The 24,778-nt window shown below is 39.6% G+C and overlaps 3 protein-coding genes across 3 annotated transcripts; 1 reads left to right on the top strand and 2 right to left on the bottom strand.

Moving 5' to 3' along the window:
• Positions 1-6,992: 6,992 nt before the first annotated feature.
• On the top strand, positions 6,993-11,467 carry LOC141592743 (cation/H(+) antiporter 28). Its single transcript, XM_074413535.1, has 4 exons — positions 6,993-7,223; positions 8,273-9,307; positions 9,771-10,358; positions 10,711-11,467. Exons 1-4 carry the CDS (start codon positions 6,999-7,001, stop codon positions 11,305-11,307), a joined length of 2,445 nt encoding a protein of 814 aa, XP_074269636.1. The 5' UTR covers positions 6,993-6,998; the 3' UTR covers positions 11,308-11,467.
• Positions 11,468-11,476: 9 nt separating this feature from the next.
• Positions 11,477-14,724, bottom strand: LOC141592744 (DNA-directed RNA polymerases II, IV and V subunit 11). The gene is made up of 6 exons (XM_074413536.1): positions 14,601-14,724; positions 14,405-14,463; positions 13,830-13,919; positions 13,663-13,741; positions 12,591-12,686; positions 11,477-11,739 (listed from the first exon to the last, which is right to left on the bottom strand). The coding sequence occupies exons 2-6, from the start codon at positions 14,455-14,457 to the stop codon at positions 11,704-11,706; spliced, it is 354 nt and encodes a 117-aa protein (XP_074269637.1). The 5' UTR covers positions 14,458-14,463; positions 14,601-14,724; the 3' UTR covers positions 11,477-11,703.
• Positions 14,725-15,611: 887 nt separating this feature from the next.
• On the bottom strand, positions 15,612-24,689 carry LOC141592742 (transcriptional repressor ILP1). Its single transcript, XM_074413534.1, has 7 exons — positions 24,442-24,689; positions 23,047-24,218; positions 22,354-22,521; positions 18,249-18,928; positions 17,791-18,073; positions 17,174-17,463; positions 15,612-16,297 (listed from the first exon to the last, which is right to left on the bottom strand). The coding sequence occupies exons 2-7, from the start codon at positions 24,172-24,174 to the stop codon at positions 16,105-16,107; spliced, it is 2,742 nt and encodes a 913-aa protein (XP_074269635.1). The 5' UTR covers positions 24,175-24,218; positions 24,442-24,689; the 3' UTR covers positions 15,612-16,104.
• Positions 24,690-24,778: the final 89 nt, after the last annotated feature.

Here is a 24,778-nt window from a genome sequence, read left to right as displayed (position 1 = left end):
GGGCGGCTTCAAGAATGGCCTTCTCTTGCTCCACAATAAGAGCACCGGCCGTATCAGCCCACTTCGACAGCAACCTGGCCAAACTTAGGCCCTCCGACTTAATCTGTAAGGGGGTAGGCTTCGGGAAGGAGGTGACGACGGTGTCATTATTACCACCTGCCTGCGCAGATCGCTTCTCAGGACGCCGTTCAACATTGTGTTCGGTAGACGACAGCGGTTGATCTACAAAAAATTCAATCAAAGCATCAGTGTCAACATACATGGACATACCAGAGAGCCTCACATCAGGAACGCCTAATGAACCGGCTAAGTCTGAGCCACAGGATAGATCTGTACCATGCTTGGCCTTCTTGGGCGGAGGACGCATTTCCTTGCCGGCAGCAGTAGAAGCAGTAGCGGCAGAAGTGGCGGCAGTAGCAGCAGAAGCATTAGCGGCAGGGGTAGGCTCTTTCCTCTTACGGACAAGGGGAGATCCCTCCGCATCGGAGTCCCCCCATTGGTAATGTCAACGATCACCACCGTCTCCTTTTGGACTAAGGGGATGGGAGGTGGAACTGATGTCGACGCCGTCGCCGCCGAAGACTTTGTTTTCCGCGTTCGGCGCGGCATGTTACTAGCAACCTTCGCCTGGGCCGCCTCCACATTCAAGCCTTTCAGCTGCTGATCCATGAGGTCATTCGGCGACGTTCTGCGATCACGGGCTAGAGCCTTAGGATGCAAATCGGCAACGGTCTTATCCTTGGCAAGCCCCATTCTCCGGAGGATATCCTCAGACAGGTCCGGTCCAAAGTGGTCTGCAAAGGAAACAAAGCAAGAGTTAAGTGAAAGAAATAAATCAAAATTCAAAAAGCACAAACATTGAGAGCAGAGATGGGCCTCACACCGACCCCACTCACCCTGTGCTAGGGCCGGTATGAGGCCGACATGGCAAGCAAGCGGCTCATCCTCGAAGAATGATCTCGTCGGGGGAATCCATCTCTTCGGCACCCCATTCTTCTCCGCCTCAAAAAGCCTCATCGCCAGCTTCTCATCCGCATTAAGAGGGACCTTGCTGGCGTCCATCTTAAGCTTATTCCGGGTGACCCATTTGTCATGCTCCGCCTTAGTCTCGCACCGCAAATTAACTTGGTGCTGGAAGGACCGGGGCAGCGCATAGTCATCCGGCACCTCAACGTAAACCACCGATCTTTCCAGTCCTTGCAGGAGGAAAGCTTATCAACGGAGACGTAACCCGACTCCATTTGCACGCTGTACCATCCGACGCGACCAGGAAACGACGACCGAAGGTGGTGAAGCCGACGGAATAAATTAACCGTTGGGACCTCCCCCTTGAAGAGACAGAGCCAGACAAAGCCGACTATGGTCCTAATAGCCAACGGGTGCAGCTGGGCCACGGCGACGTTCATGGCTCTAATGATGGCCATAACGTAATCATTCGGCGAAACCGAGCCCGTACTCCAGTGCCGGATGTATACGCCGGTGCAACCCGGGAGGGCAACAGACGGCCGACCCTCCTCGGGGATAACAATTTTGTACCCCCTGCGCCGAAGTAGAAATGGCCCTCGAAAAGTGTTTCACGAATTGGCGAACTTATGGGTCCAAGCACGGTCAGGGCAGACCTTACAAGCGTCGCCGTGATCCATGATGTACTGCCTCCCCTCATTAGGACGAGCCCTTTCAGCATCATCATCGTCATCATCAACATCATCATCCTCCCAACCCTCCAAAGCTTTTGGATCAACTTCGGGAGAAGGAGACCTAGGGCCCCCAGACCTTATCGGGATGGCGTCTAGTATCTCCTCCTCATCAAGACGCGACGGGGAACCCCCCGGCGCACGGTTACTAGGACCGGCATTAGCAGAAGACATGATTCACAACGAAAACTTAACAATGAAAAAGTTAAAAATTTGTTTGTTTACCTTGAAGAAAAGTGCTACGCCAGAGTAACGATTCTGAAAGCTAGAGATAAGTTTTCGTCAAAAAGGGCTAGAAAGAAGAAATTTTTTGAGAAAATGAATTTGGAAGGCCAAATTCAAAGGCTAACTCTCCTATTTATAGGGCAAAGCCCACTCAATCCGACCAATCAGAGCAAAGCCCATGAAGCGTCAACCAATCAGCAACGGGACACATGTCAAGCATGCAGCCATGGAAGGTCAATCGACAAACAGTTACAAAACTTCTTCAACACGCTCCTTGACAGAATGCCAATCGACGTATCTTTTTCAACACACCCCTTGGTATCTACTTGCCAAACGGCCCGCCGATTCAACCAAGCTTGGCAAAGACCTACCGGGGCAATCAAAAGCACACGGCACTCACAACCTCGGTCTCGGCCAGCGCCACTTTCTTTTCCACATCTGATGTCCATTACACATCCATGTGGAGGGGGGATATGGTACGGCCTATGCAGAACCAAGCCGAGGTAGAAGAAGTCGGGGTAGAAAAATTTCAACTTGCGCAGAATACGCTCAACACTCATCGAAGGTCCATACCACGGCATAGACTACGCTGGGGGCAAATTGATGGGGCATATTTCGCACCCGCCACCAAGTCAACATATTGAGCAAGGTCGAGATATCCACAAAGAAGTCAACGACTTAGACAACTAACCGACGCCACCTGTCGGCCTGTCACCTATGTCCCGGCCACGGCGACTAGCCAGCCGGGGCACATATCCGCGTACTCATATCCAAGACCCCTCGGCGGCGAGTCAACAGGGCCCGCCGGCCTGCCACGGGTCCCTCGGCCGAGGGTAGATTAGTCTTTCCACCTGCTAGCCACTTGGCCACTTGGCCACTACGTGACAAAAGGTGAAAGTCTATAAATACTCCTCAACCCTCATTGAGGAGAGGATCCACAATTTAACCTAAGAATCACTATTCATCTGGTAATATCTTCCTTATCTCTCTACAAAATATACTTCGCCAATTAACAACAACTTATCTCTTTAAGTCCACTGACTTGAGCGTCGGAGTGAGTACGCTCGGCCAAAGCCGAGCCCTCAGTTTGTTCATTGTTTCAGGAGACCGAAAGGAGGATTCAATCAAGGACGTCATTCTACAAGCACGGGTGGTAACAAGTAACTGCTCTGGAATTACACCCGGAACACTAAGTATAATTTAGATTTAGCATTATATATAATTATGTGAAATAATAATAGTTTATGAATTATTAAACAAGGAGTTAAGAAATTATATGCAATGAATTTTTTTTTTTTACAATATCTTATTTAAGGAAGTTTAAATTTTTTCCATATCACTTGCTTTGGATTATCCAATCCTACCTCTAACTATATGGTGGGAAATACTACTCAACACGACTTCCTATCAAATCATCAACAAGTATTATACACGAGAACAAACCAACACAATCGTTACTTCCACTTATTTCTATCATTACACAAGTATAAACCAACACAACTATCCGTTTACTCCTCCACTAACTATTTATCAACAACAATTGGTTATCAATCACCAAAAAGCAGTAAATTATCAATCACTTACACAATAGACAAAATAGCATTCATTTTAAATTAATTCCTTTATTTCTATTACTCAACAATGCAACAACACTTCAACTACTTAACAACTTTGCTAACAATTACTCGAAAACGAAATACAACAGTATGATGAATTTAATCGACAATTGCCAATAATTATTCAACAATCACCAACAATTACTCAAACAACTACTCAAAATACTATGAGATTGTCATTTTCAATGCGACATTACTCTTCCCCTCTTAAAAGAAACTTCGTCCCCAAAGTTCACCTTCAAGACGAACTATAACTTTTACACGAGATGTTAACTTTTATTCGGCATTAACATTAGGAACAAATTATACTATACGGTGAGACTCATAAGAACATGGTACTTCATTGACATTTCATAGATATGACTCTTGTATATTAAAAGTATAGGAAAAGTGAACAACACAATTACCCATTCCGTCATCCCATTATCACACATGACATCGATTAATTTCTTATGCGACATTACAAAACATGCAACAAGAATTATAACCACCATTTAACATGTTACTTGAGGCAATTCAATTTAGCATGCAAAAGTGTATAAACCACACACACACACACACACACACACACACACACACACACACACACACACACACACACACACACACACACACACACACACATCTTTATAAACCATGCTTGAGACATGGCGATGCTATTACGGAACATACTATCCACAAGGTACACATGCACGAAGATTAAAACAATTTAGGATTAAACAGTTGTATACAGGGGCACTCGATCGAGCTAAGAAGCTACTCGATCGAGTTGAAGTCACTCGATCGAGTTCATCAGCTACTCGATCGAGTACGTTGAGTCCAAAGAGCATTTCTAACTAGTATTTGCAGTTATCCGATCGAGTAGCCACAGTCACATTCCTCCAAATAAATACATTGCACAACCAAAGAAATATAACCAAGTCGGAGTTTCACTTCCGACTCTAACCACCTGCATAACAAGTTTCAAAATCATCCAAAATACGGCTTTATGGCCAAATACAAACCAAGGTGTAACTAAGTGCCAACAAAACAAGTACCAACTACGACAAATCCATGGAACAGAGTATATATGTAAAACAAAAGAAACATCATCACTCCAAGGCCGGCTCCTCCATCTCCTTATCTCCACCTCCTCCTCCTCCGGATGTGCCAGCTCCTCCTGTCTCCCCGCATGTGGTGGCTCCAGTACCTGAGTCTGCTCCCACTTGCCAAGGTGTCAAGCAAAGGGGTAACTCCGAGGCTCCCCCCATGTAGTCGGATCCACCCCAAAGGAGTAAAAAACTCCACTATCATCTCCAACACCTCTTCACCACACCGGTTGGGCCGAGGCGGTCCCAATGCCCTGCACATAAGCCATCTCGTGCAGGTTCCGGAGCGTCAAAGTGGCAGATACCCTCTCCGTGAGCTCACTCACCCGCATCTCAGGACTAAAGAACGAAGGGTAGCTGGGAAACTGATGTTGTGCAGGCACGGACTGCTCTGGCTGGGTTTCAGCACTCTCTCCCTCACCCATCTCGGACCCCTCTCTACTCTTGGTTGTCGGTCCTCAAGTCTAGTCTGATCCCCCTTAGTCGGCTCTTGCATCACCTCCAGAATAGTATCATCAATGAGGTAGTACTGCTGAGCAGGATCCTCCTCATCATCATCGGAGTCCAATGCCACTACCGCCGCCGTCAAAGGCTCAGTCACAGGGAGGTGTTCGGGTCAGGTATCCTCATCCAACTCATACCCCATACTCTCCAGGCCAACCCACCACCCTCCAAGGTTCTCAACCATTTTTGGTCGAGGAAGTAGTCCCGGTCCAAGGTAGGAACAGATGGAGCCATAGGTGTAAGGGTCAAAGAGGCCTCAAAGGTGGTCAACCGCTCAACCAACCATGTGGCAATGACACCACAACTCAAGTACCGGTCGCAGAGGTGGCCATCAAAGCTAGGCTAGCACAGACTATGGTCGAGGCACTGTAAGAAACTATGGGGCCTCAGGTAGGTTAAGGTAGGCAACTAGCAACATCACCTCGAATAAATACGTCTACACCTTTAAAAAAATTGTTGTTTATAGGCAGTAAAGGGTTAGTGCGACAATCGACACTTGTTTAGGTAATATTAAGAAAAAATAAAATCAAGAAGATTATGAGATTATAATTTGTATATTCGAAATGGAAAATTTTTACGAAGTATTACAGATATAAATGGTGTGATCATATATTCATATGACGCGCTTAATTGCAAACAAGTGAAAGAACCCTTCTTTTTTGCATTTATCTATCACATTTTTCTGAAAATTTACCCAAGTTTTTATAGAACAAATATAAAATTTAATGTATCATACTATGATTATTAGATTTTCAACGAATTATGATAAAAAAATTTAAGTTTAACAAAATAGGACTTATATATTGTGAACAAAACTGGATGTCAACTATCATGTTTATAAAGTCTACTCATATTAGAGTTTAAAATCCGCCGGCATTAAAATTGCTCTTGTGGCTCTCACCGGAAGGAAAAAAAATAAACTTAATGTTGGATACTACTTGGATTACGTAGCTACTATATCACTATATGTATAATTGTGTATGCCTTGTGCCTGATGTTCTTCTCAAGATCACACACCAAATTTAGAATATAAAGTTAATAAACATAAACATAAACATAAAAGAAAAGCATTAACCGATAAAAAAGGTAGATAAATACATTGGTAAAACTTGTGATTGACACATTACATGTAAAATTTGTTAACTGCCATTTTCTTGATCTAAGATTATCACTTTTATCACCTTCCCTAAAATTACCCTTATACTACATATTTTTATGAAATTATATTATTTTCTCTGATAATTACATTTAATTTGTTCGTGATCCCAAATTAACAATAATCAATTAATTATAATGCATGGTCTTACACTACCCTAAGAAAGTTGTAAGTAAATATTTTTCGTTTCTTAATAGTTTTTTTTCTTTTTTTTTTTTTAATATTCAAGTTGTTGATTGATTTTTATGATTTAGTTTATAAATTTCTGTTTGGTTTTTACTAATTGTATATCTTGAGAAAATTTTGGGTATAATCCTATAGATTGAAGTACCCTTTGAACAATCGAGTCTTAATATTGGAACATTAAGACTTCTTAAAATGACCCATTAAGACGCGATCGCTTTATATGGTGAAATTGTCACGATTTTTTCGAGTTTTCCATACATATTATGCTCAAGTGCCCAATATTCAAAAATTAGAAGTGTGGTGGTTCGAACTCAGGTCATGAGTATTACTCCTCCTGACTTTATTAACTAAACTAATTGACGTTTACAGTCTAAAGATATACAATTATTGTAGGAAATGAAACATGGTTCGAACTAAATTAGTTGACGTGTACAGTCTAAACTAGTTGACGTGTACAGTCTAGATATTTTCAATTCATGGTGACTGTTGAATACATCTAATCTCTGAGACAATGCAGATATATATATATATGAATGTGAATCATAAGCAAGAAGTGACGGAAAAAATGGGGATTTCGAGTGCAGTAACGATGAGCAACAATATAATTATAAATGGGAAGCATATTGAGTGTGGAACTACAATCTCAAATGTGGCTTCCTATAGCATCTACTTTATCCTTCTACTTGGCTTTTGCCATGGTTTACACATTCTTTTGAAACCTTTTTCTCAGCCTCGGATCATCACCGAAACCCTTGTATGTATCTAAACACTTCTCGTCTCTATATGGTGCACAATTTTAACTTAATGTGCATTGCTATGATGTTTTTGTATCATGCAACAACCGAGATTAGGCCACAAAAATCGTCTTTTATATCAGAAAGGGATTTTTCTACAAAATGATTGGCAAACAGTAGTGTTAGTAGTTTTAACCGATAAAATTTACAACTTAAATGGAAATTCAAAAATCTAAATAGTATAAAAGCTGAGTTTTTTTAAAGAGTTCTCATTGTTTATTGAGTTTTAACATGTGGGTCTCTCCATGTTTTTATTCTATTTAATTACTCTCTCCCCTCAACCCAATTCCTCTTATTTCTATCTCATACTCCTATTTTAACTACTTATGTTAAAATATAAGTTAAAATGTCACAATTTACATAAAATGTTGCAATTTACATACATTCAAATTTACAACTTAAAAAACCTAAAATATAATTCTAATAAAATTGTGTTTTGTTTATTTGGATCACATCTAATATTTATCAAATATTCTAATCTCCAAATTTGACTATTTGTAAAATGTCAATTTTACAAATTAATTATCAAAATCACGCTTTCAATTATACCTCAAAATATCTAATGACACCGCTTGCTATTACAACCCGTATATTTTTTGGTACGGGTATAAAACTAGTAAATGGCTGAAATTGTATTTTGTTGGGTTTGGATGAGATCTGGTAGTATTTTTTTTTTTTCAAAAAAAAAAAATTTTTACGGGTAATAGTTTTTTAAACGAAAATTATGTTGGTAGTAGTTCTTAAAACTAGGTTCGATAAATGCAAAGGTGGAAAAAAAAAAAAAAAAAAAAAAAAATTTGGGATTGATTTTTATGAGTTAACAGTGTGGAAAATAGTCGGTGATTTTTATGTCCAACTCTTTCAGGTTTTGATAACGAAAAATGTTTAACTTACCTCCCTTATTCAAAATGAATCCTATCCTGAGAATCAACAATTTGGGCTTGATTTTTCAAAAAAAAAAAGTGTGGAAAATAGTTGTAACACAAAAATGTAATTGTTGATGATACAGGTAGGCTTATTTCTGGGAAACCTCCCTCCAGTGAGAGAACTACTAAAAATCGACGAAGAAGGAAATACAGGGTTACAAAATATGAAATTTTTAATAGATTTCGGCATGACTATATATATGTTTGCTTTAGGCCTCGAAATGGACCCGTCTGTGCTTTTCCGAGTTCCTAAAAGGGAAGCCATAGTTGCTTACACTGGCATGTTTTTCACATTCATTCTAACCTGTATAACCACTCCCTACCTACATTATGCAACACATTCAAGCATCCCTTTTAACCTCGCTTTCTCGATCATCCTCTCAAGTACTGGGTCACCCTTATTAACCCGGGTGTTAACGGACCTTAAAATCGGAAAGTCAGACATTGGAAAATTCTCAATTTTTGCTGCAGTTTACTCTGAGCTTGTGACCATACTAATTATCTGTATAGGTTATGTAATTTTTCAGCCCGAACACAATTTTGAAATTAGAAAGAAAGACCCTGAACAACATGTAAACTTTAAAGGACACGGAGCTATCCCGCTTGGTTCGGCTTTGATTGTTCAAATCATCTTAACCGTGATAGTAGGACCCATTATACTCGGGTGGGTCAATGGTGCAAATCCCCATGGAAAGACCTTTAAGGGTTCGCATTTGGTGCTCTCGGTTGCATTTGCAGTATGTATTGGTTGTATATCGCCTTTTTTTGGGTTTAGTCCGGTGCTTAGTGCGTTTGTGACGGGTGTTTTCTTGCCTAGAGAAGGGAGGATATCACAGTTTTTAGTCACCAAAGTTAACCATTTCTTGACCTTTATGTTTTATCCTTTCTTTTTTGTATGGGTCGGGTTGGAAGCGGAGTTTGGGAAGTTTCAATTTAGATGGTTAGGTTCTTGGGCTAGATTGTTCGGTTTCTTTGGTGTTGGAACGGTTGGTAAGATAATTGGCGCGGTTATTACAGGATTGATTTTCGAGTTTCATTGGCCTGAATCTATCTCTCTTGCATTGTTGTTGAATGTCAAAGGCCATTTGCACTTATACCTCACTATCATTGCCATGAAGGTATTTAATTTATGTATCTCTCGTTCAAAGAAAATGAGTTAGCGTCACCCTCTTACATGCAATAAGTGGGGACCACCATAATAGGGGTGCATGTGAGAGGGTGGCGCCGTATTATTATCCTGAATCTTATCTCTCTTGCATTGTTGTTGAATGCCAAAGGCCATTTGCACTTATACCTCACTATCATTGCCATTAAGTATTTAATTTAGGAAAATGAGTTAGCGTCACCCTCTCACATGCAATAAATGAGGACCTCAATAATAGGGGCTGCATGTGAGAGGGTGGCGCCGTATCATTATCCTTTAATTTATGCATCTCTTGTTCAGTCGTTCTTATCAACCATGATAATCTTGTTTTTCTTTTTTCTACAACTTCTCTAAGACGATTTAACAATATATAATAAACATATTGTCACAGAGTCGATCTTATATAAGAATTTGTGTGTTTATGACGGTGTATGTAGAACAAAATCATCACTGACTCGACATGCATTGGAATGATATTAGCGATGCTTCTGAAGATTGTATACATACCAATGATTGCACAATACATAATCCAACGAGCGAGGAGACGGTTGCCTAACCAACCATTAGCACTACAATGGCATGATCCAACCAAGGAGCTTCGGATTCTAATAGGTTTACATGGATCTGAAAATGTCCCTTGTGCTATAAACTTGATGGAGATCTCAAAGGGTACATGTGACCCAGGCATAGTTGTATATGCTACCGATATGATCGAGCTCACAGATCAAATTGCAGCCACTTTGGTTCCAGGAGGAGTTGACGGTGTGACTGTAACCGATAAGGAAGTGCTTCAAATGAGGGAGGATATTACTAACAGTCTACAAGAATACACAAAGGAGAATGAAGATTGTGTCACACTTCTCAGAGCAATGGCGTTGTCGACTTTCAATAATATGCATCAAGAAATATGTAGCTTGGCTGAAGACTCTATCATCAGTTTGCTTGTGCTTCCTTTTCACAATGCCTTGCAAGCCGGTCCAAAGCTTGTTGATGGTCATACAGGGTTCAGATATGTGAACAAAAAGGTAATGCTTCAATTCGAGATAACTTCCCTAATCATTAGTAGAGGCCGCTATCGAGGCGGGCGGAATTAGGTGTTCGATCAAAAGAGCTTCCTAATACGTACCTCACCCCTTACTCCAGATCTCTGTGAACATCCGTGTTCATTGACCATCCACGAGAGTCATTCTAGACATAGAATGCTAAGGGTAACAAGTTCTTGGTGTTCATGTCACTACTTTGTGTCTTGACATGGCACAAGGTATTCGAACGGTTTCCAATTTTCCACAATAAATTGGTGGCGACTCCACTCTCTCCGTTTCAATCAGTTATAGCTTTGGACTTATACATGCGAATTAATTGTTGAAATATATATAGGTGTTCCGAAATGCCCCATGCACTATCGCAATCATGGTGGATCGAGGTTTTGGAGCAACCGAACAATTATCCAAGTCATCAGTTGGTTCTTTCAACGTCGCAGTCATATTTATTGGTGGCAAAGATGACAGGGAAGCATTAGCCTATGCTGGACGAGTAGCTTACCATCGCGGTGTAAAGCTTACTATAGTTAGATTCTTGGTAGAGAAAGAAATCGAAAATAACACAAGGAAAACTTTTCAACAAGAAGAAGAGATGAAATTAGATGATGAATGTTTTGCAAACTTCTATGAGAGATATGTTGCAGGAGGAAAAGTATCTTACTTAGAGAAACACTTGGTGAATTCGGTTCAAGCTTACTCGACACTACAGTCACTAGAAGGGCATTATGGACTTTTTATTATCGGTAGAGGAGGACGTGCGAACTCGGTATTGACGATGGGGATGAATGATTGGGAACAATGTCCGGAATTAGGGCCACTTGGAGATATACTTTCAGGGCCTAATTTCTCAACTACTTCGTCGGTTTTGATCATTCAACAACACAATCCTAAAGGAGAACCTGGTGGTTCTGATAATGAGTTCTCCATTATGTAGATCGTTGAATACTGGTATTATACTAGGAAATTATAGGAATAATAGGCCGAGTATATGGAATTTGCTACGCGTCTCTGTATGGACATACTTTTCTCAAAACGCGAATGCATCTGTTTCTTCTTGGGTAGACTGTATGTCTGTATGTGTGAACATACATTCGTCAGAACGCTTTTTGTCAGTAGGAAACAATTTCATTAAGCTTACACAAATAACATAAAAGAGACGCTTAAGCGTTTAAGTGGTTAAAAAGCCGCTGTTTGCATGCTAACAGAGGCATCAAAGTCAGGATCCCAAAAGCTAAATGTATACAGATTTTAAAGCCACATGTAATTCTTCGACAGTCGCTGAAGTTTTCCTGAGAAGTCAAAACAGAGCATTGAGGCAGGACTGGTTGGATCAAAAGTCACTGGTGGTAAACCTTGCTACCTCAGCCTACAATGGAAAAGTACGAATATTACTAGCAATTGAGCACCATGTAGTGTGATAACTGATAAGCAGCGGTAATCATGGAACAGTCCGAGGACAGAATTCCCTCTTACTGTGATTTGTATTAGCCTTTAGCTGACGATCAAATAGTATTAACCTCTAGGTGTTTAGTTAATTTAGGGGTGAGCAAAAATATATGATACGGTTTTATAATACGGATACGATACGGCATACGGTTTGAGTTATATGGATTTCATAAAACCGTATCGTATCCGGGTCGGGCAAAACCAAAACCGTATATACGTTTTTCGACACGGTTTGAAGTTTTTGTATAAAGAAACAAAAAAAAACGCAAAGTTCCTCTTTCAACTTCCACTCCTAATGTTTTTTTTATGTAATTATTAGCTCTTGAATAACTACAATGTTTAATTGCGCATTTGACACCAAACCGTATCCGTATATACGGTTTCCGTATACACGTTTTTTCCGGGTACCCGAAAACCGTATATACGGTTAAACCGTATCGGATCCGTATAGTGATTTTTGCGATTTTTAAAACCGTATCGGGTATACGGTTTTGCTCACCCCTAGTTAGTTTAGGGTAGATAAATTGATACAAGGTGAAAGTGGCAAACTAGCAAAAATATTGGCGATATTTAAAGTATAATTCAGATATGTCTATGGCTGGAGAGTTTCTATTTTCTCAAAGATTGTGAATATAGTGATGATGTGCAGATAAACAAATGAAGCAATCAAGCAAGCAGTCAAAAATTCAGAGAACCTAACATGAAAGAATTGTGGCTAGATGCATTTAAAATTAACATCTGCTTTGACTGCGTTAGGCAACGATATCTCACCTCAAAAGCACTCTTTAGACAGTCAAGTTCCTTGTCTAGATCATTGATAGCTTGATTATATGCCTGGGTAGGTGAAGACTGACTTGTTGTATGAATCTGCTTACACGAAAAAATACAGCCGACAAACAAATTAATACCTATGTTATAAAGCACCTTGAGAATCTCCCTAGTCAACTTAAAATTGCATGCATCGAACACAAGACTTCTCAAATGATCTAGGTTGGTTAGTAAGTCTGATATGCTCACAGTACCACAAACGAACATAGCTCTCACTACATGAATATAGCTGACAATCGTATGTCAGCGTTACCACAAACAACATAGGTCTGGTAGAGAAAGGTAAAGAAAACATCTACTGTCGCTTATCAAGTTCAAAAACATCAACGACATTTCTAAGGCAATGATGTTAGTTTTAAACTTGAAAAGAAGAAATGTACAAAAGCATTCTTGATGACCATCAATAAAGCTCAAAAATCGCCACATGTTCCCAAAGCTAAAATCAAGTATTCAACTTGTATATTCCAGTTCTCTTGAAAGCACGTCATGCGAAAGTTTTGGCTTAAACTCAACAGAATGAGAGTGTCAAGTAAGATTATGAGTGGACAAACATGATGACAGATAACATTCATAATGACTGGGATTGAAACAATCAACCATTAAATTTGGGACAAATACATCAGAAGCCCAAATTTTATAGCCTGGTTATGTTCTACACTAGCCAGTCGGTAATCCCACAAATGCAGACATCCTCCATTGTGTTTACAGCTAATAATCAATACTTTTTCAAGCAATACACATCTTCTTGTGCTTCATTCTCATCTACTTACTTCATATACAACTATCCTACATTCAGTTTTTATTTGAATATCTGTTGTTGCCTGTTCCTTTCCTAAAAGCCTCAGAGAATCAAGGATAAATGCCACAAAACTCGATAATAACATTTTTGTGAAATGCCGAATAATAGCATGAATCAGAGAAATGGCCAAGTACATCCAAAATCAAGTACCAAAAATTCAACAAAAACCTTGAGAACCCTAAGAAACATAGTAAAATGAAACAAAAGAAGACTAACCCTGACAAGAATTTTGTACTGAAGAGGGTGAGGAAGCTTGTAACCAGCAAAAAGAACATTCGGGTCCCTGTGCAATTGCCTAAAACCCAATAATTCAAACAATTAGGGTTCATCCAGAAGTAAAATTCACCTATCAAACTAGAGAAAAAAAGTACAACGAAACGTACATGCGAAGGATGTTGCCAATGGTATGATCTTCTCTTTCAATGGTAAACGAAGCAGCACTAATAATCTTGGTATCCCTCTCATAAGAAACCCTAAAAATCCATCAAATTCAATAATTCATACATCATGCATGACAATTGACATATATCATACCAATAGATACAACACAAATACACGCAGAAGGCAGCCTTAACTAAACATACCGTAAAACAGATTAGTTTTGTAAAACATTTGTATAAAACCGTCTTACAAAAGACTAATAGTAAACACAGCTGAGGAACCAGGCGGGGCGAACTACTAATTCAATAAAGTAAACTAAAAAATCGTAAATTTTAACTAAAAGTTTCGAAATTTTCCATTGTCCAGAGGAACGAGCGCCCCTGCTATCCCCTAGTTCCGCCACCAGGATTTAAAGTTAGGGGACGAACTAGTAATTCAATAAGGTAAACTAAAAAACCGTAAACCCGTAAATTTTAACTAAAAGTTTTGAAATTTTTCATTGTCTAAAGGACCCCCTTTAGTTCCGCTACTGAATTAAAAGCGGGGAAGAAGAAGAATTGGGGGAATGGGGGATTACTTCTTGACGCCTTCGGGGACGACGAATCGCTCATAACGATCAGGGGCATTCATGGCTACCTGCGAAACAAAGCGAGAATTAGGGAAATTAGGGTTTGGAATTAGGGGTTTTGGAGAGAAATTAAAGGGAGTAAGTAGAGAAGGAAGCGAGGAGAGAAGAAGGGTATGGGCAAGAGAAGAGAGAGAGAAAGGAATACCTAGTGAAAATGGAGGTTGAAGATCTCTCTCTACAACAATGGAGTTTTGAGACTGATTGTCAAGTGAGTGAGAGACAATGGAGTTTTGAGGGAGTTTTATTTGCTGACAAGGGGTTCTTCTGGCTTAATAAGCGGTTCGGGAATGTCTAGTACTGTTTTAGTAATTTTATTCAGTTTGAATCCGGACTAAATCATTTGGTCTACACAGGAAAGAAAGGGAAATTTATTACGGAGTACTGTAGTATGTATTTTGCTCAATGAATTATTTTTCGCGAAATATTTTTCATTTGTACAAAGTAGGAATCGTGATTATCTCCAACTTTAAAGTAATGCCTCTCAAGTTAATCAAGTTATTGTATTTGATTACGGATCATAATTTGATTGAAAAACAAGTACTTGATTTGTAAATTAGAATTTGTTGTTCAAATTAATATGACTAGTTTCTTTTATTCGATTACAAACCTAAAGATTTTCAAAAGAGAGCGATCGTGTTAGATTTTCAAAAGAGAGCAATATTTGGTTACATTCCTCTTTCTATTCTTTTTTCATATGCTCAAATCATAATATGCAATTATCTAAATTAGCAACACACATCGTTATATAGAATTGCACATTATATCAAGACGTGCATATATCATTATGATAGTGGTGGTGGTGGTGGTGGAAGGCAGTGGTTGAGGGAGAGACGGGTGAGGAAGAAATAAATGAGAGGAAAAATGATGAGTACTAGTTTTGTAAAAAGGAAAAAAACATAGTACATTGAGTAAAATGCATACTAAGATGTACGCTTTTAGCGATATACTGAATTACTGATAACTGATGCATCTGTTCCACAATAACAATCATTACAATGGGCGCAAGTGAAATTATGTCCAGTTCTTTTCGGCTGAAAAGAACTGAATTGAACTTAATAAAACTGAACTGAATAGAGCTATGAAATAAGAGTTAATTTGTGAATAAATGAATTGAATTGAACTAAATGAAACTGAATTAAACAGATCTGAATAGCGCTGAGCAAAAATGAAACGAGCTGAAATTAATCTAGAAAGAACAGGGTGGTATCCATTCATCTAATCCTTCTTCCTCCAGATTTCTCGATACAAAAACAAGGAATAAAAACGATCATTACACGGCCAATACTGAATAGGCAAAAGCCCAAGACACTTAACCATACACAGCAAAATTTTAAATAACTAAACTATCTATTCCTTCACAACTTACATCATCTGCCTCTCTATGTTCTCTGTATTTGATCTTAAAAGAAAGTAGATAAGAGAAATAATAACTGCTTCCTTGAGGAAGCTCCTCAAACACAAATTGCCCTACTCTCAGATATTTCTAGGGACTACTTGAAGATGACAAGTAAGACAAGTTACGCCTCGGATGGCCTTCTGCAACTGCATTGCTAAACACGGTGACAAGGGTGATAGATACAAAGTATAAGCTACAATGAGAATACAAAACCTAGTTGTTGAGGAAAGGGAGAGGTGTGGTGGTAAGGGAATCACAGAGCTTCTTTGAGACGAAAGGTTCTAGAGATGGATCTGGCTTCATCATATTCATTAAGCTCAACTAGCATCTTCTTCAATCGACGGGCTAGTCCACTGACTTCATTTTCGGGTGCTCCTGATGCTTGTCTCTTCTCCAAGTTCTTCCCCAATGTCCTTACGTAATTAACTAATGGCTGCAACTTTGGACTGCATCCAACAATTTAGATATATTAGTCATTCTGATCTACTCCTTCCGTCCCGGTCAATTGTTGTCCTTTGGTTTTGGCACCAAAACCAAGGAAAGAGGAGGGGACCAATTACTAGATGACAAGTGGAACAAATTGGGTGTGAAATATCAAATTGCTCATCAAGTTCATTCTTAAAATAGAAAGGACAACAATTGACTGGGACACCCCAAAATGGAAAAGGACAACAAATGACCCGGACAAAGGGAGTATTAGTTTCTAATTTCCAATAGTTCAAAGACCTATTATTCTCTGGTTCCGGAAATATGAGAAAAAAATAAAATAAAATATCTCACTAAACTAGGCACACGTCAAAACCCTTGACGCATAGATTGTGGGGGCGCATAGGTGAGCAGTCGCCAACGACAGAGGGTGTGTGCAGCAAAGGTGGTGGGATTAGGTGGGGTATTGGAGGTGAGCCGGTGAGGGTAATGGGGACAGGGTATCATACCTTTCCATTCCCTTTCACTTTCCTGAAAACACCTACCAAACGCCTCCTAACTTCAGAAAGTGAAGACAAACCAAAATGGGAAGGTAAATGTATCTTTCGATATCCATGAGCCCCTCCTAGTCCTCATACACTCAAGCACAAGCCCTATTGCACTTACGTAGGTAATGTATTTCCCGCTAACGTGGTAACAATCAACGAATATTTGAAAAACACACAGCACTCCCGGCCAAACATGAGATATTTATGAAACTCGTAAAATGATACACCAGCATCGTAGCCTAATCCTTCAAAAAGAAACCAGCCGAGGCAAGGAGGAATGAGGAACGCGTGTTTAAAAGAGTCAGTCATAAAAAGAGCAAATATAGTTAATGAAAAAGGTAAAAGTACCTTCGGGCGCCTGTAACACTCGGACCAGTCCATACCCCGGTCAATGAAGCAACGATTCTCTCAGCCCTTGCCACCGCATCATGCACATCTGGAGTAAGATTTTGAACGTGAGGAAGAATTTTTCCACACAAAAGTTCATCAAGAACAAGCTTCTCCAAAGCTGGCATGACAAGTATGTCTTTCCACATGCATATATTCCTTATCAGTCGAATAGCCATGCCAAATCGGTATGCGACAATTCTGGCAGCATTTGGCACAGCCTTCATTACAGCAGCACTCCATGTAGGGACCTAACACACACAAAAAAAAATAGCTGTGTTAACATGAGTATACACAAACAACAAAATGCACCTATTCCCTCTGATTTAGAAATATCTTCCATGATTCAGAAATATCTTCCATTCTCTATTTCTCTACAATGGCTGTGTATAAGGTAGCGATGTCAAAACTCAAGAGGGGCAACTAATAAGAAGTGAACTAAGAATGGCAAAAAAAGTGCAAGTGGCCCAATTTACCCTTTAAAACTACGACAATTTAGATTTTTTTTAAACTAAAAAGTGGATCCAAGATCTATGAATTGATGGGAGTATATGTTATTTCAGGAACACGAGACAAACCACAAGATTGGCAACTGCTTCTGCAAGTCGAGCACGTATAGTAGCTATCAGTTCCTTGAGCGCCTCACTTGAGATAGGAACATAGTTTATGATTACACTCGTGGCAGAAACTGCATTCTTCGACTCTCTTCCACTAAGCATATCCCAGCAGTGGGCTATGTCATGATGTAAAATAGGAAGTGCAACCTTTTCTACTAGTCCAGGGATAAGATTGGCATCAACATCATCAGAACTGAATTCACTTCCATCTGCTGGAACACCATAATCAAAGAGCAAGGAATGCCTGCACAAACATGAAAAAGCACTGTCAGAAACGCAAACAAACTAAATGAAAGGCCATCGATAAATGTTCAGAGCGTCATTACAAGATTTACGACCGAGTAAAAGCAAAAGTTAATGCACAATTTCAAACCCTTCCAATAGAGCTCCCAGCCAGTTCAAATAGGGTACTTACATACCATCTCATGTCGAAAAAGTCAGTATCTTCATGCAGAGGGTCCCACTTTAAAAGCTCCAACCTCACATAAGGAGAGAAAATAGATGGGATACTCAATGATATATAAGCATCGCGATAACTCCCAGCATACAATCTCTTCCACCTTTCAAATATCTCTTTAACTGAAGATAGCTGAGAATATTCCTCGGACGCATCACTGAAGACATCTTTAGCTGTCTCAAGCAATGTCTTGCGGTTTGATTTATAAGCAACGTTCTCATTCTCACTCTCATCGGTGCTAGACTCACCCTCCATCCGCTGATAGGATACATCACTTCCCACAGATGCCATTCTCTTCCTCTCTGACCGGTTTCTCCGCTCCTGTCGAGCTTTTGCCCTCCTTTCCATATCCAAACGTTTCTGTCGGTTTAAATCTCTACCAAAATCATCGAGTTTAATGGGAAGGTTTTTCTGCTGTTTGAAGGCCGCAATTGCAACCTGAGCTGCACTCACTGCTGCAGCAATGGTGGTAGCATTGCCGCCTCCCCTGCCCAACACCGTCATTGCTGCATCAACAGCAGCTTGAACTTCTGCCATTTCATCATCATTGTCAGCAGCTCGTCTTTTCAGGGTAACTGAGGCACGTTTCTTATGGAGTTCCTGCATTTGTTCTTCAAGTTCCTCTATGTACGGAGCTTTGTGCTGACACATAATAATAAGATGAGTTAAAATACATCAACAAAAGTATCCCAATAGACAAATTTGGCAATCAAACATTTTTTAGATGATGTTATATTACTGATAGTGAGGGTGCAGAAAACAGCAATCCAAATGGAACACCAAGTCATATCAAAACTGCCCTAAATAACCATCGAAAACCTAATAAATACCACCCCTCCCCACCGGGACATTCCGGCTGAAAGTGAGAGACATTGTCAAAAAAAAAAAAAGTTCCCATACAATGGTAATGCCAAGACTAGGGGTGATAACGAGCCGAGCTTAGGGCAGCTCAGCTCAAGCTCGAAAAGCTCGTACGCCTGCTCGGCTCAAGCTCGATATTGCAAGTGTGGCTCGCTTTGAGCTCAACTCAAACAAGCCAAAAATGCTTGTAGTAGGGTTTGAACTCTCGTCATTTGACTGGAATAAGAAGTTAAAACTAACTCTCCCACTTTCTTATGTTGATAATTTGATTGTAAAATTTTATTTATCTTATTGAATTCTAGTCTTAAGACCCCACTAAACAAAACATGGCTATGCCACTAGACCGGAGGCTCAAATTTTTTGTTAAAATATTTTTTCATAAATTAAATGTAACGTAAACGCATTTAAAAAAATGTAAACAAGCAAATTATAGTACTAAAAAAATATCGAGCTTCTCGAGCCGAGCTTGGGCTTGCTCCGCTTGACTCGCAAAAGATCCGAGCCGAGCTTGATCTCGAACTCGAGTCAAGCTCCCAGGAGCCGAGCTTTGACCGAGCCGAGCTCGAGCAAGCTGTCTCGTCTCATTATCACCCTGGGCCCTAGCTAAGACACAAGGCCACAATTTTCTCAACAGAGGAATCCCCTTAACTCTAGAACAAGCCAAATTTCTCAACAGCACGGTGCAACTATAGATTAAATGGTCCTCTACGAGAGAAAGGCAACTGGCAAGGAGTTCTGATAAGCAGGCCGGGATGTTTTGCAATGAGTTTATTGAGAAGCCTCTAACTTATTATTATAGGGTTAGAAATCATAAAACCTGAAATCTGCTAACCTAATATTAGGTAAGCAGCCTTTTGAGGTAAAGATTTAAGGTAAATAACCATAGCACCTACTCCCCAAGGGGAAAAAAAAAACATTTTATCGAACATACCACCAGGATGGATAGCCAAGGCCATCCACAAACTGTTAAAAATTAATAAAATTCCTGTAATATACCCTTTTTTATCATTGTATAATTTGTATTTGTCACTTTTTCAAATTGAGTTAAGGGTAAGATAAGGACCCGAACTTTCAACATTTTTCCAGTTAAGGACTTATACTTCAGAAAAATCCAGTTAAGGACCTCATATACCCTTACGTTAACTTTTCTGTTAACGCAATAATAGACCATCAGATTAAATGCACGCCATCTAAATTAACCCAAAGCAAAATGACAAACTCTGACGCAGAATCTCCGTGTTGAAACATAACTCTGACCCACAATCTCCATGGATGCACAGTACTACTAGCCACAATCTCCATGGATGCACAGTACTACTAGCCTCTCACATTGCGACGACCCCACAATCTCACTTTGCCCATCACCAACGTTGTCTTAGCGAAGGTCCGACAACCAGCCGTAAGGTTGACGACTTCATTTATGCTAAGATTTACCATATTGTTATCAGCGACGGAATGACTGTCTTGGATTTCCGTTCTCTCCACTATATCCAGAATCGGTTTATTCATTCCCTTTCGATTTTGTACCTCAACTTAAGATGTTAAAATCAAATTGGTCGATATTTTTTCTGATATATTTTTTCCTACGACCACTAACTAAACTATTTAGAAAAAAAACTTGTAAATGGTAATATAGAGCATGGATCCCGATTTTGGGACCGAATTTTTTTTGTCTGTAGTTTGTCTAAATTTCAACCAAAATAAATAAATTTTATGTAAAAATATTTATGTTTTTATCGGCAACCGGAAATGAAAGTTTTATGGATCCGCCATTGATTAGTTCAGGTTTCGAAGAATGGTGATGGATGAACTCATCCATCAATTACTATATTTGAGTATTTGACCATGAATAAAGAGTTCAAAGGAGATATTGAGTGCTTTGGTTTGATCATGAAGCAGATAAACATGGACCTTGCTGCATTGAAAGAAGATTTTTCTAAAAAGATTTAATAATGAATGTGAGAGAAAGACATGAAAACAGTAAATAATGGATGTTGGGTTGGAAGGGATGATGACAATATATCATAGTCTAGTTGTTCGTATCTTTAATGGCAAATTGGCAATAACATCAGGCTAGTTCATACAAGTATCAAGTAATAGAAAATTTTACCCAGCAATATATCATATATCATAGTCTAGATTGCAAAGGTAGTTTGATTTTGCCGTTAAAAGTTGACGGAATTCACATAGGAGTCCCTTAACTGTAAACTTTTAAAGTTTAGGTCCTCATCCGGAAATAAATGCATAGTATAGGTCTTTATATTACCCTTTACTCTTTTAAAATTTGGTCAAAAGTAGATAACATAAAGATTGTTCAAATATGTTACCACTATATGCTAACATAAACCTATGTCACATTCTAACCGAGTCTGGTATTTTCAGTATTTTCACCCAAATTCTCAATAGTATAACTCAACTAATGTAAATAAAGAGAAGTGCAGCAGTAGCTGATAGGGAGACACAAATTATTTGTGGGTACATCACTTAAGATTAAGTAGCGCTTGAAGTTATTGGATGGTGAACGGCAAAATATGTGTTTTGTTGTACCTAACTTGCATGTTATCTTAATGACTTAATCTGTGTTCATGTCTCTTAGGTTGTAGGATTGGACTACAAATTTCTTTATTCTGGTGTAGGTTTCGAGGCAATACTTAGACAATAAACATGGTAGCCCAAAGAAATTGAAACCCTACCCCATCAAAGACTTTAAGGTAGAAATTAGGGCTAAACTTATTTTGAGCTTAAACATATCCACTCAAAGTAATTCGTCCCACTAACTTTTTACATTTGCTTGATCTCCTTCAACCACCCACAATCTATAACTTTGCCTCTCCTTGATGTCTGAGTGTCTTACTAATGTAGTCACCAGTCACCACACATTTAGATACTGATCAATGGGCTAGTTAGCTTTAGTATATATGTCTGCCATGTGAATGAAGGCAAAAAAGTTATTGATAATCCACTAGCGATTTATATACCACCTTTTATTTTATGGACATCACATAGTTCAAATATCTTGACGTCTTGTTCCTCAGTGGTGAGCCATGGCGGAAACAAAGTAGACAGCTCAAAATTTCTTTTAACATTTCTTTTTCTAAATACTCTCACAAATGGGAGGACAGGGATAATGGCAATTTTCTATACCCTAGACTCTGACAACTTGAACTAAGGTGTTCATATGATGAAGCAATTAGACAGAAAGATACCTGTAGAAAATCACATGTGACCGAAACAAAATCACGAAGTTTCTGCATGAAAATGTACTTCTCCCCAGTGATAGATGAAGATTTCTCAAGAGCAGTAATATTTGTCAGGGTTGACACCAGATTTTCATCAACCTGAGACAGTGAAGACAATGTTTTGCCATGACTCTCCTGTGAACAAGAAAGCAAAGGTTATTAAACCAACATTCAATTATGCGACAATGGAAACAAAACAATACATCCCGTTCCAACATTAAAAAAACATCGACAAGCATGGAAAACTTTTGATATATACATGTATTCAGCATTCAATAGTCATAAGACTCGTAGTCATAGGATGCTATAACAGAGACCATCTTAAGTCAAATGAGCATTCCAAAAGACCATGAGAAACTACCAAAACTACATAATTCAATATACACGCTAAAACTTCTTCTGAGCTTTGTGCCTACAGACACCAGGATTAGAAAAGTCTGGCCCTAACTGCATAACACTTTCAGCCTTAGCAAATGGTAATTCTTTCTCCGTCTCCACGAGTTCATAAACACAAAGTTTGCCAATATTTTAATCCGAGAAGATACTAAGCCAGAATTTCTGAACTAATTGGACTTATTATGGTGGCATTTCAATGAGATATCAACAAAACTGTTCACACAGCAGATATGAAAAGGTAAAAGTCAAAAGAGGCGCATATACCTTAAGTCTACTAAAATTTTCTTTCAATGCTTGTTTAGCAATTTGTGCCTGCTGAGATATCGACACAGTACCGATTCCCTGCATTCCACCAAAAGCTCCTCCAATGCTAGGTGGTCCAGCAGGCAAACTGGCAGCAGACGAATAAGAATTTACAGCCACATACCCATAACTCTGCGGCTGAGCTGACTGAACTTGCCCATTTCTGCTGACCCCAGTGGACCCGTCATCCATCCTCTTCCCCAACCCTTTCCTGAACTGCTCTTCTTCCCATTTCCTTTCTTCCTCATCTTCGTCCTCCTCCTCCACACTCAGTTTGGCAGCAGGAGGCACTGATCTTTCATCCACGTCCTCAAACACACCTTTCTTAGGACCATCTTTCTTCTCCCCAAACAGAGCAATTCGAGTTTGAAACTCAGGTTCTTCATCACTTAATCCCTCGGCCGCTCCATGATTGCTTCCCGCATCCAGCGATATATAGTCTGGTGCTGCAGCACGTGATTGTCGAAGCCGTTCTCGCTTTGCCCGAATAGCATTAATTGTTGCTTGATCTGGCATATCTTCGTCCATTTCAATGCCCATTAAACCCAATCTTCTCTCAGTATCATCCTTCTGACTTTCCAGAGAAGCATCATCATCGGTTGCCATTCCCATAACTGGTTTCAAAGAACCCTTAAGAACAATCACAGGCTCGTGTTTAGATGTATGTTTCGAGTCTGATGTAGATGGTTTAGTCCTAGAACTCGCTAGGGTTCTAGTATTCTTTTGGAGCTCAAGAAGGGCTTCTTTTGTATATAGACCAGCTGATGGTTGAACATTAGAGGGAACTGAAGGACTAGAGGAAACAAGACGCTCTTTTACAGAAGTGACCCTATGCGAGGAACTTGACTTGGAGGGACGTGATGACGAAGATTTTTGGGGACGAGAGAAGGGAGATTCATCTTCATCTTCTACAAAACTCAAAAGCTTTTGGTGGGTTTTCTTCGGTTTATCAGATGAGGCGACTTTCGACGATGACTTTGCCGGGACATTAGGGGTAGCTTTAGATGCTACTGCGCTACCATTAGCATCATTGTCCTCATAACTGTCATCACCACCTCGACGACGGAAATTCTTCGATCGACTACTCATTATAATATCAGACCCAAATACACCACCAGCTTCGCTTCAATCAGCTGATGTCATCAAAATTAGCCGGTAAGCTACAAACAAATACTAATAACAAACCCTAATTAAGTAATTATCATCATACCAGGCACCGAAAAAACCCTAAATTTCCAATTAAATTCAATTTCCAATAACAATAACAATAATAATTGCAATAAAAGGGTGTAATTATAATTATTCTATTCAAATACCCACGAAAGTAATTAGACGATCAAATAAATAATTGATTACCAGTAATTGAAGTCGCCAAATTGCGTGAACGGTAAGTTATGGTTGGAGGAAGGCGCGGCGGCAAGCTAGCGAGAAGGGGAGTGTGTTGGTGGCGCGTGGTGGTGGCGCGTGGTGGTGTTGGTGGCTGGTACGGTTTCTGGGGATTAGGGTGGTGGGTTTTTGCACAGTGGAGATGACAAAGGGTTGCTGGTGGTAATACGTCTAATAATCGGTAACCCGAGTTTGTTATGAGAATAACCATTAGTAGTGCGGTTTATTGTAAAAATAAACCGAATTACTTTTTAAAACTAAAGAAAACACATTTGCCACCGTATAAATAAATTTGGACCGCATAAAT

The sequence above is a fragment of the Silene latifolia genome, chromosome 7 (assembly GCF_048544455.1).
Source record: "Silene latifolia isolate original U9 population chromosome 7, ASM4854445v1, whole genome shotgun sequence".
NCBI lineage: Eukaryota > Viridiplantae > Streptophyta > Magnoliopsida > Caryophyllales > Caryophyllaceae > Silene > Silene latifolia.
The sequence above is the reverse complement of the archived record's forward strand: the minus strand, read 5'-3'. Positions and strand labels throughout refer to the sequence as shown.

Coding starts and splice junctions, on each gene's coding strand:
- LOC141592743 (XM_074413535.1), top strand. CDS start 6,999: ATGAATGTGAATCATAAGCAAGAAGTGACGGAAAAAATGGGGATTTCG. Junction 7,224..8,272: donor GGATCATCACCGAAACCCTT/GTATGTATCTAA, acceptor TTGATGATACAG/GTAGGCTTATTTCTGGGAAA. Junction 9,308..9,770: donor TCACTATCATTGCCATGAAG/GTATTTAATTTA, acceptor CGGTGTATGTAG/AACAAAATCATCACTGACTC.
- LOC141592744 (XM_074413536.1), bottom strand. CDS start 14,457: ATGAATGCCCCTGATCGTTATGAGCGATTCGTCGTCCCCGAAGGCGTC. Junction 13,742..13,829: donor ATTGGCAACATCCTTCGCAT/GTACGTTTCGTT, acceptor ATTGGGTTTTAG/GCAATTGCACAGGGACCCGA. Junction 11,740..12,590: donor GTCTAAAGAGTGCTTTTGAG/GTGAGATATCGT, acceptor TTTCCATTGTAG/GCTGAGGTAGCAAGGTTTAC.
- LOC141592742 (XM_074413534.1), bottom strand. CDS start 24,174: ATGAGTAGTCGATCGAAGAATTTCCGTCGTCGAGGTGGTGATGACAGT. Junction 18,929..22,353: donor TCACATGTGATTTTCTACAG/GTATCTTTCTGT, acceptor ATTATGTGTCAG/CACAAAGCTCCGTACATAGA. Junction 17,464..17,790: donor AAGCAGTTGCCAATCTTGTG/GTTTGTCTCGTG, acceptor TGTGTGTGTTAG/GTCCCTACATGGAGTGCTGC.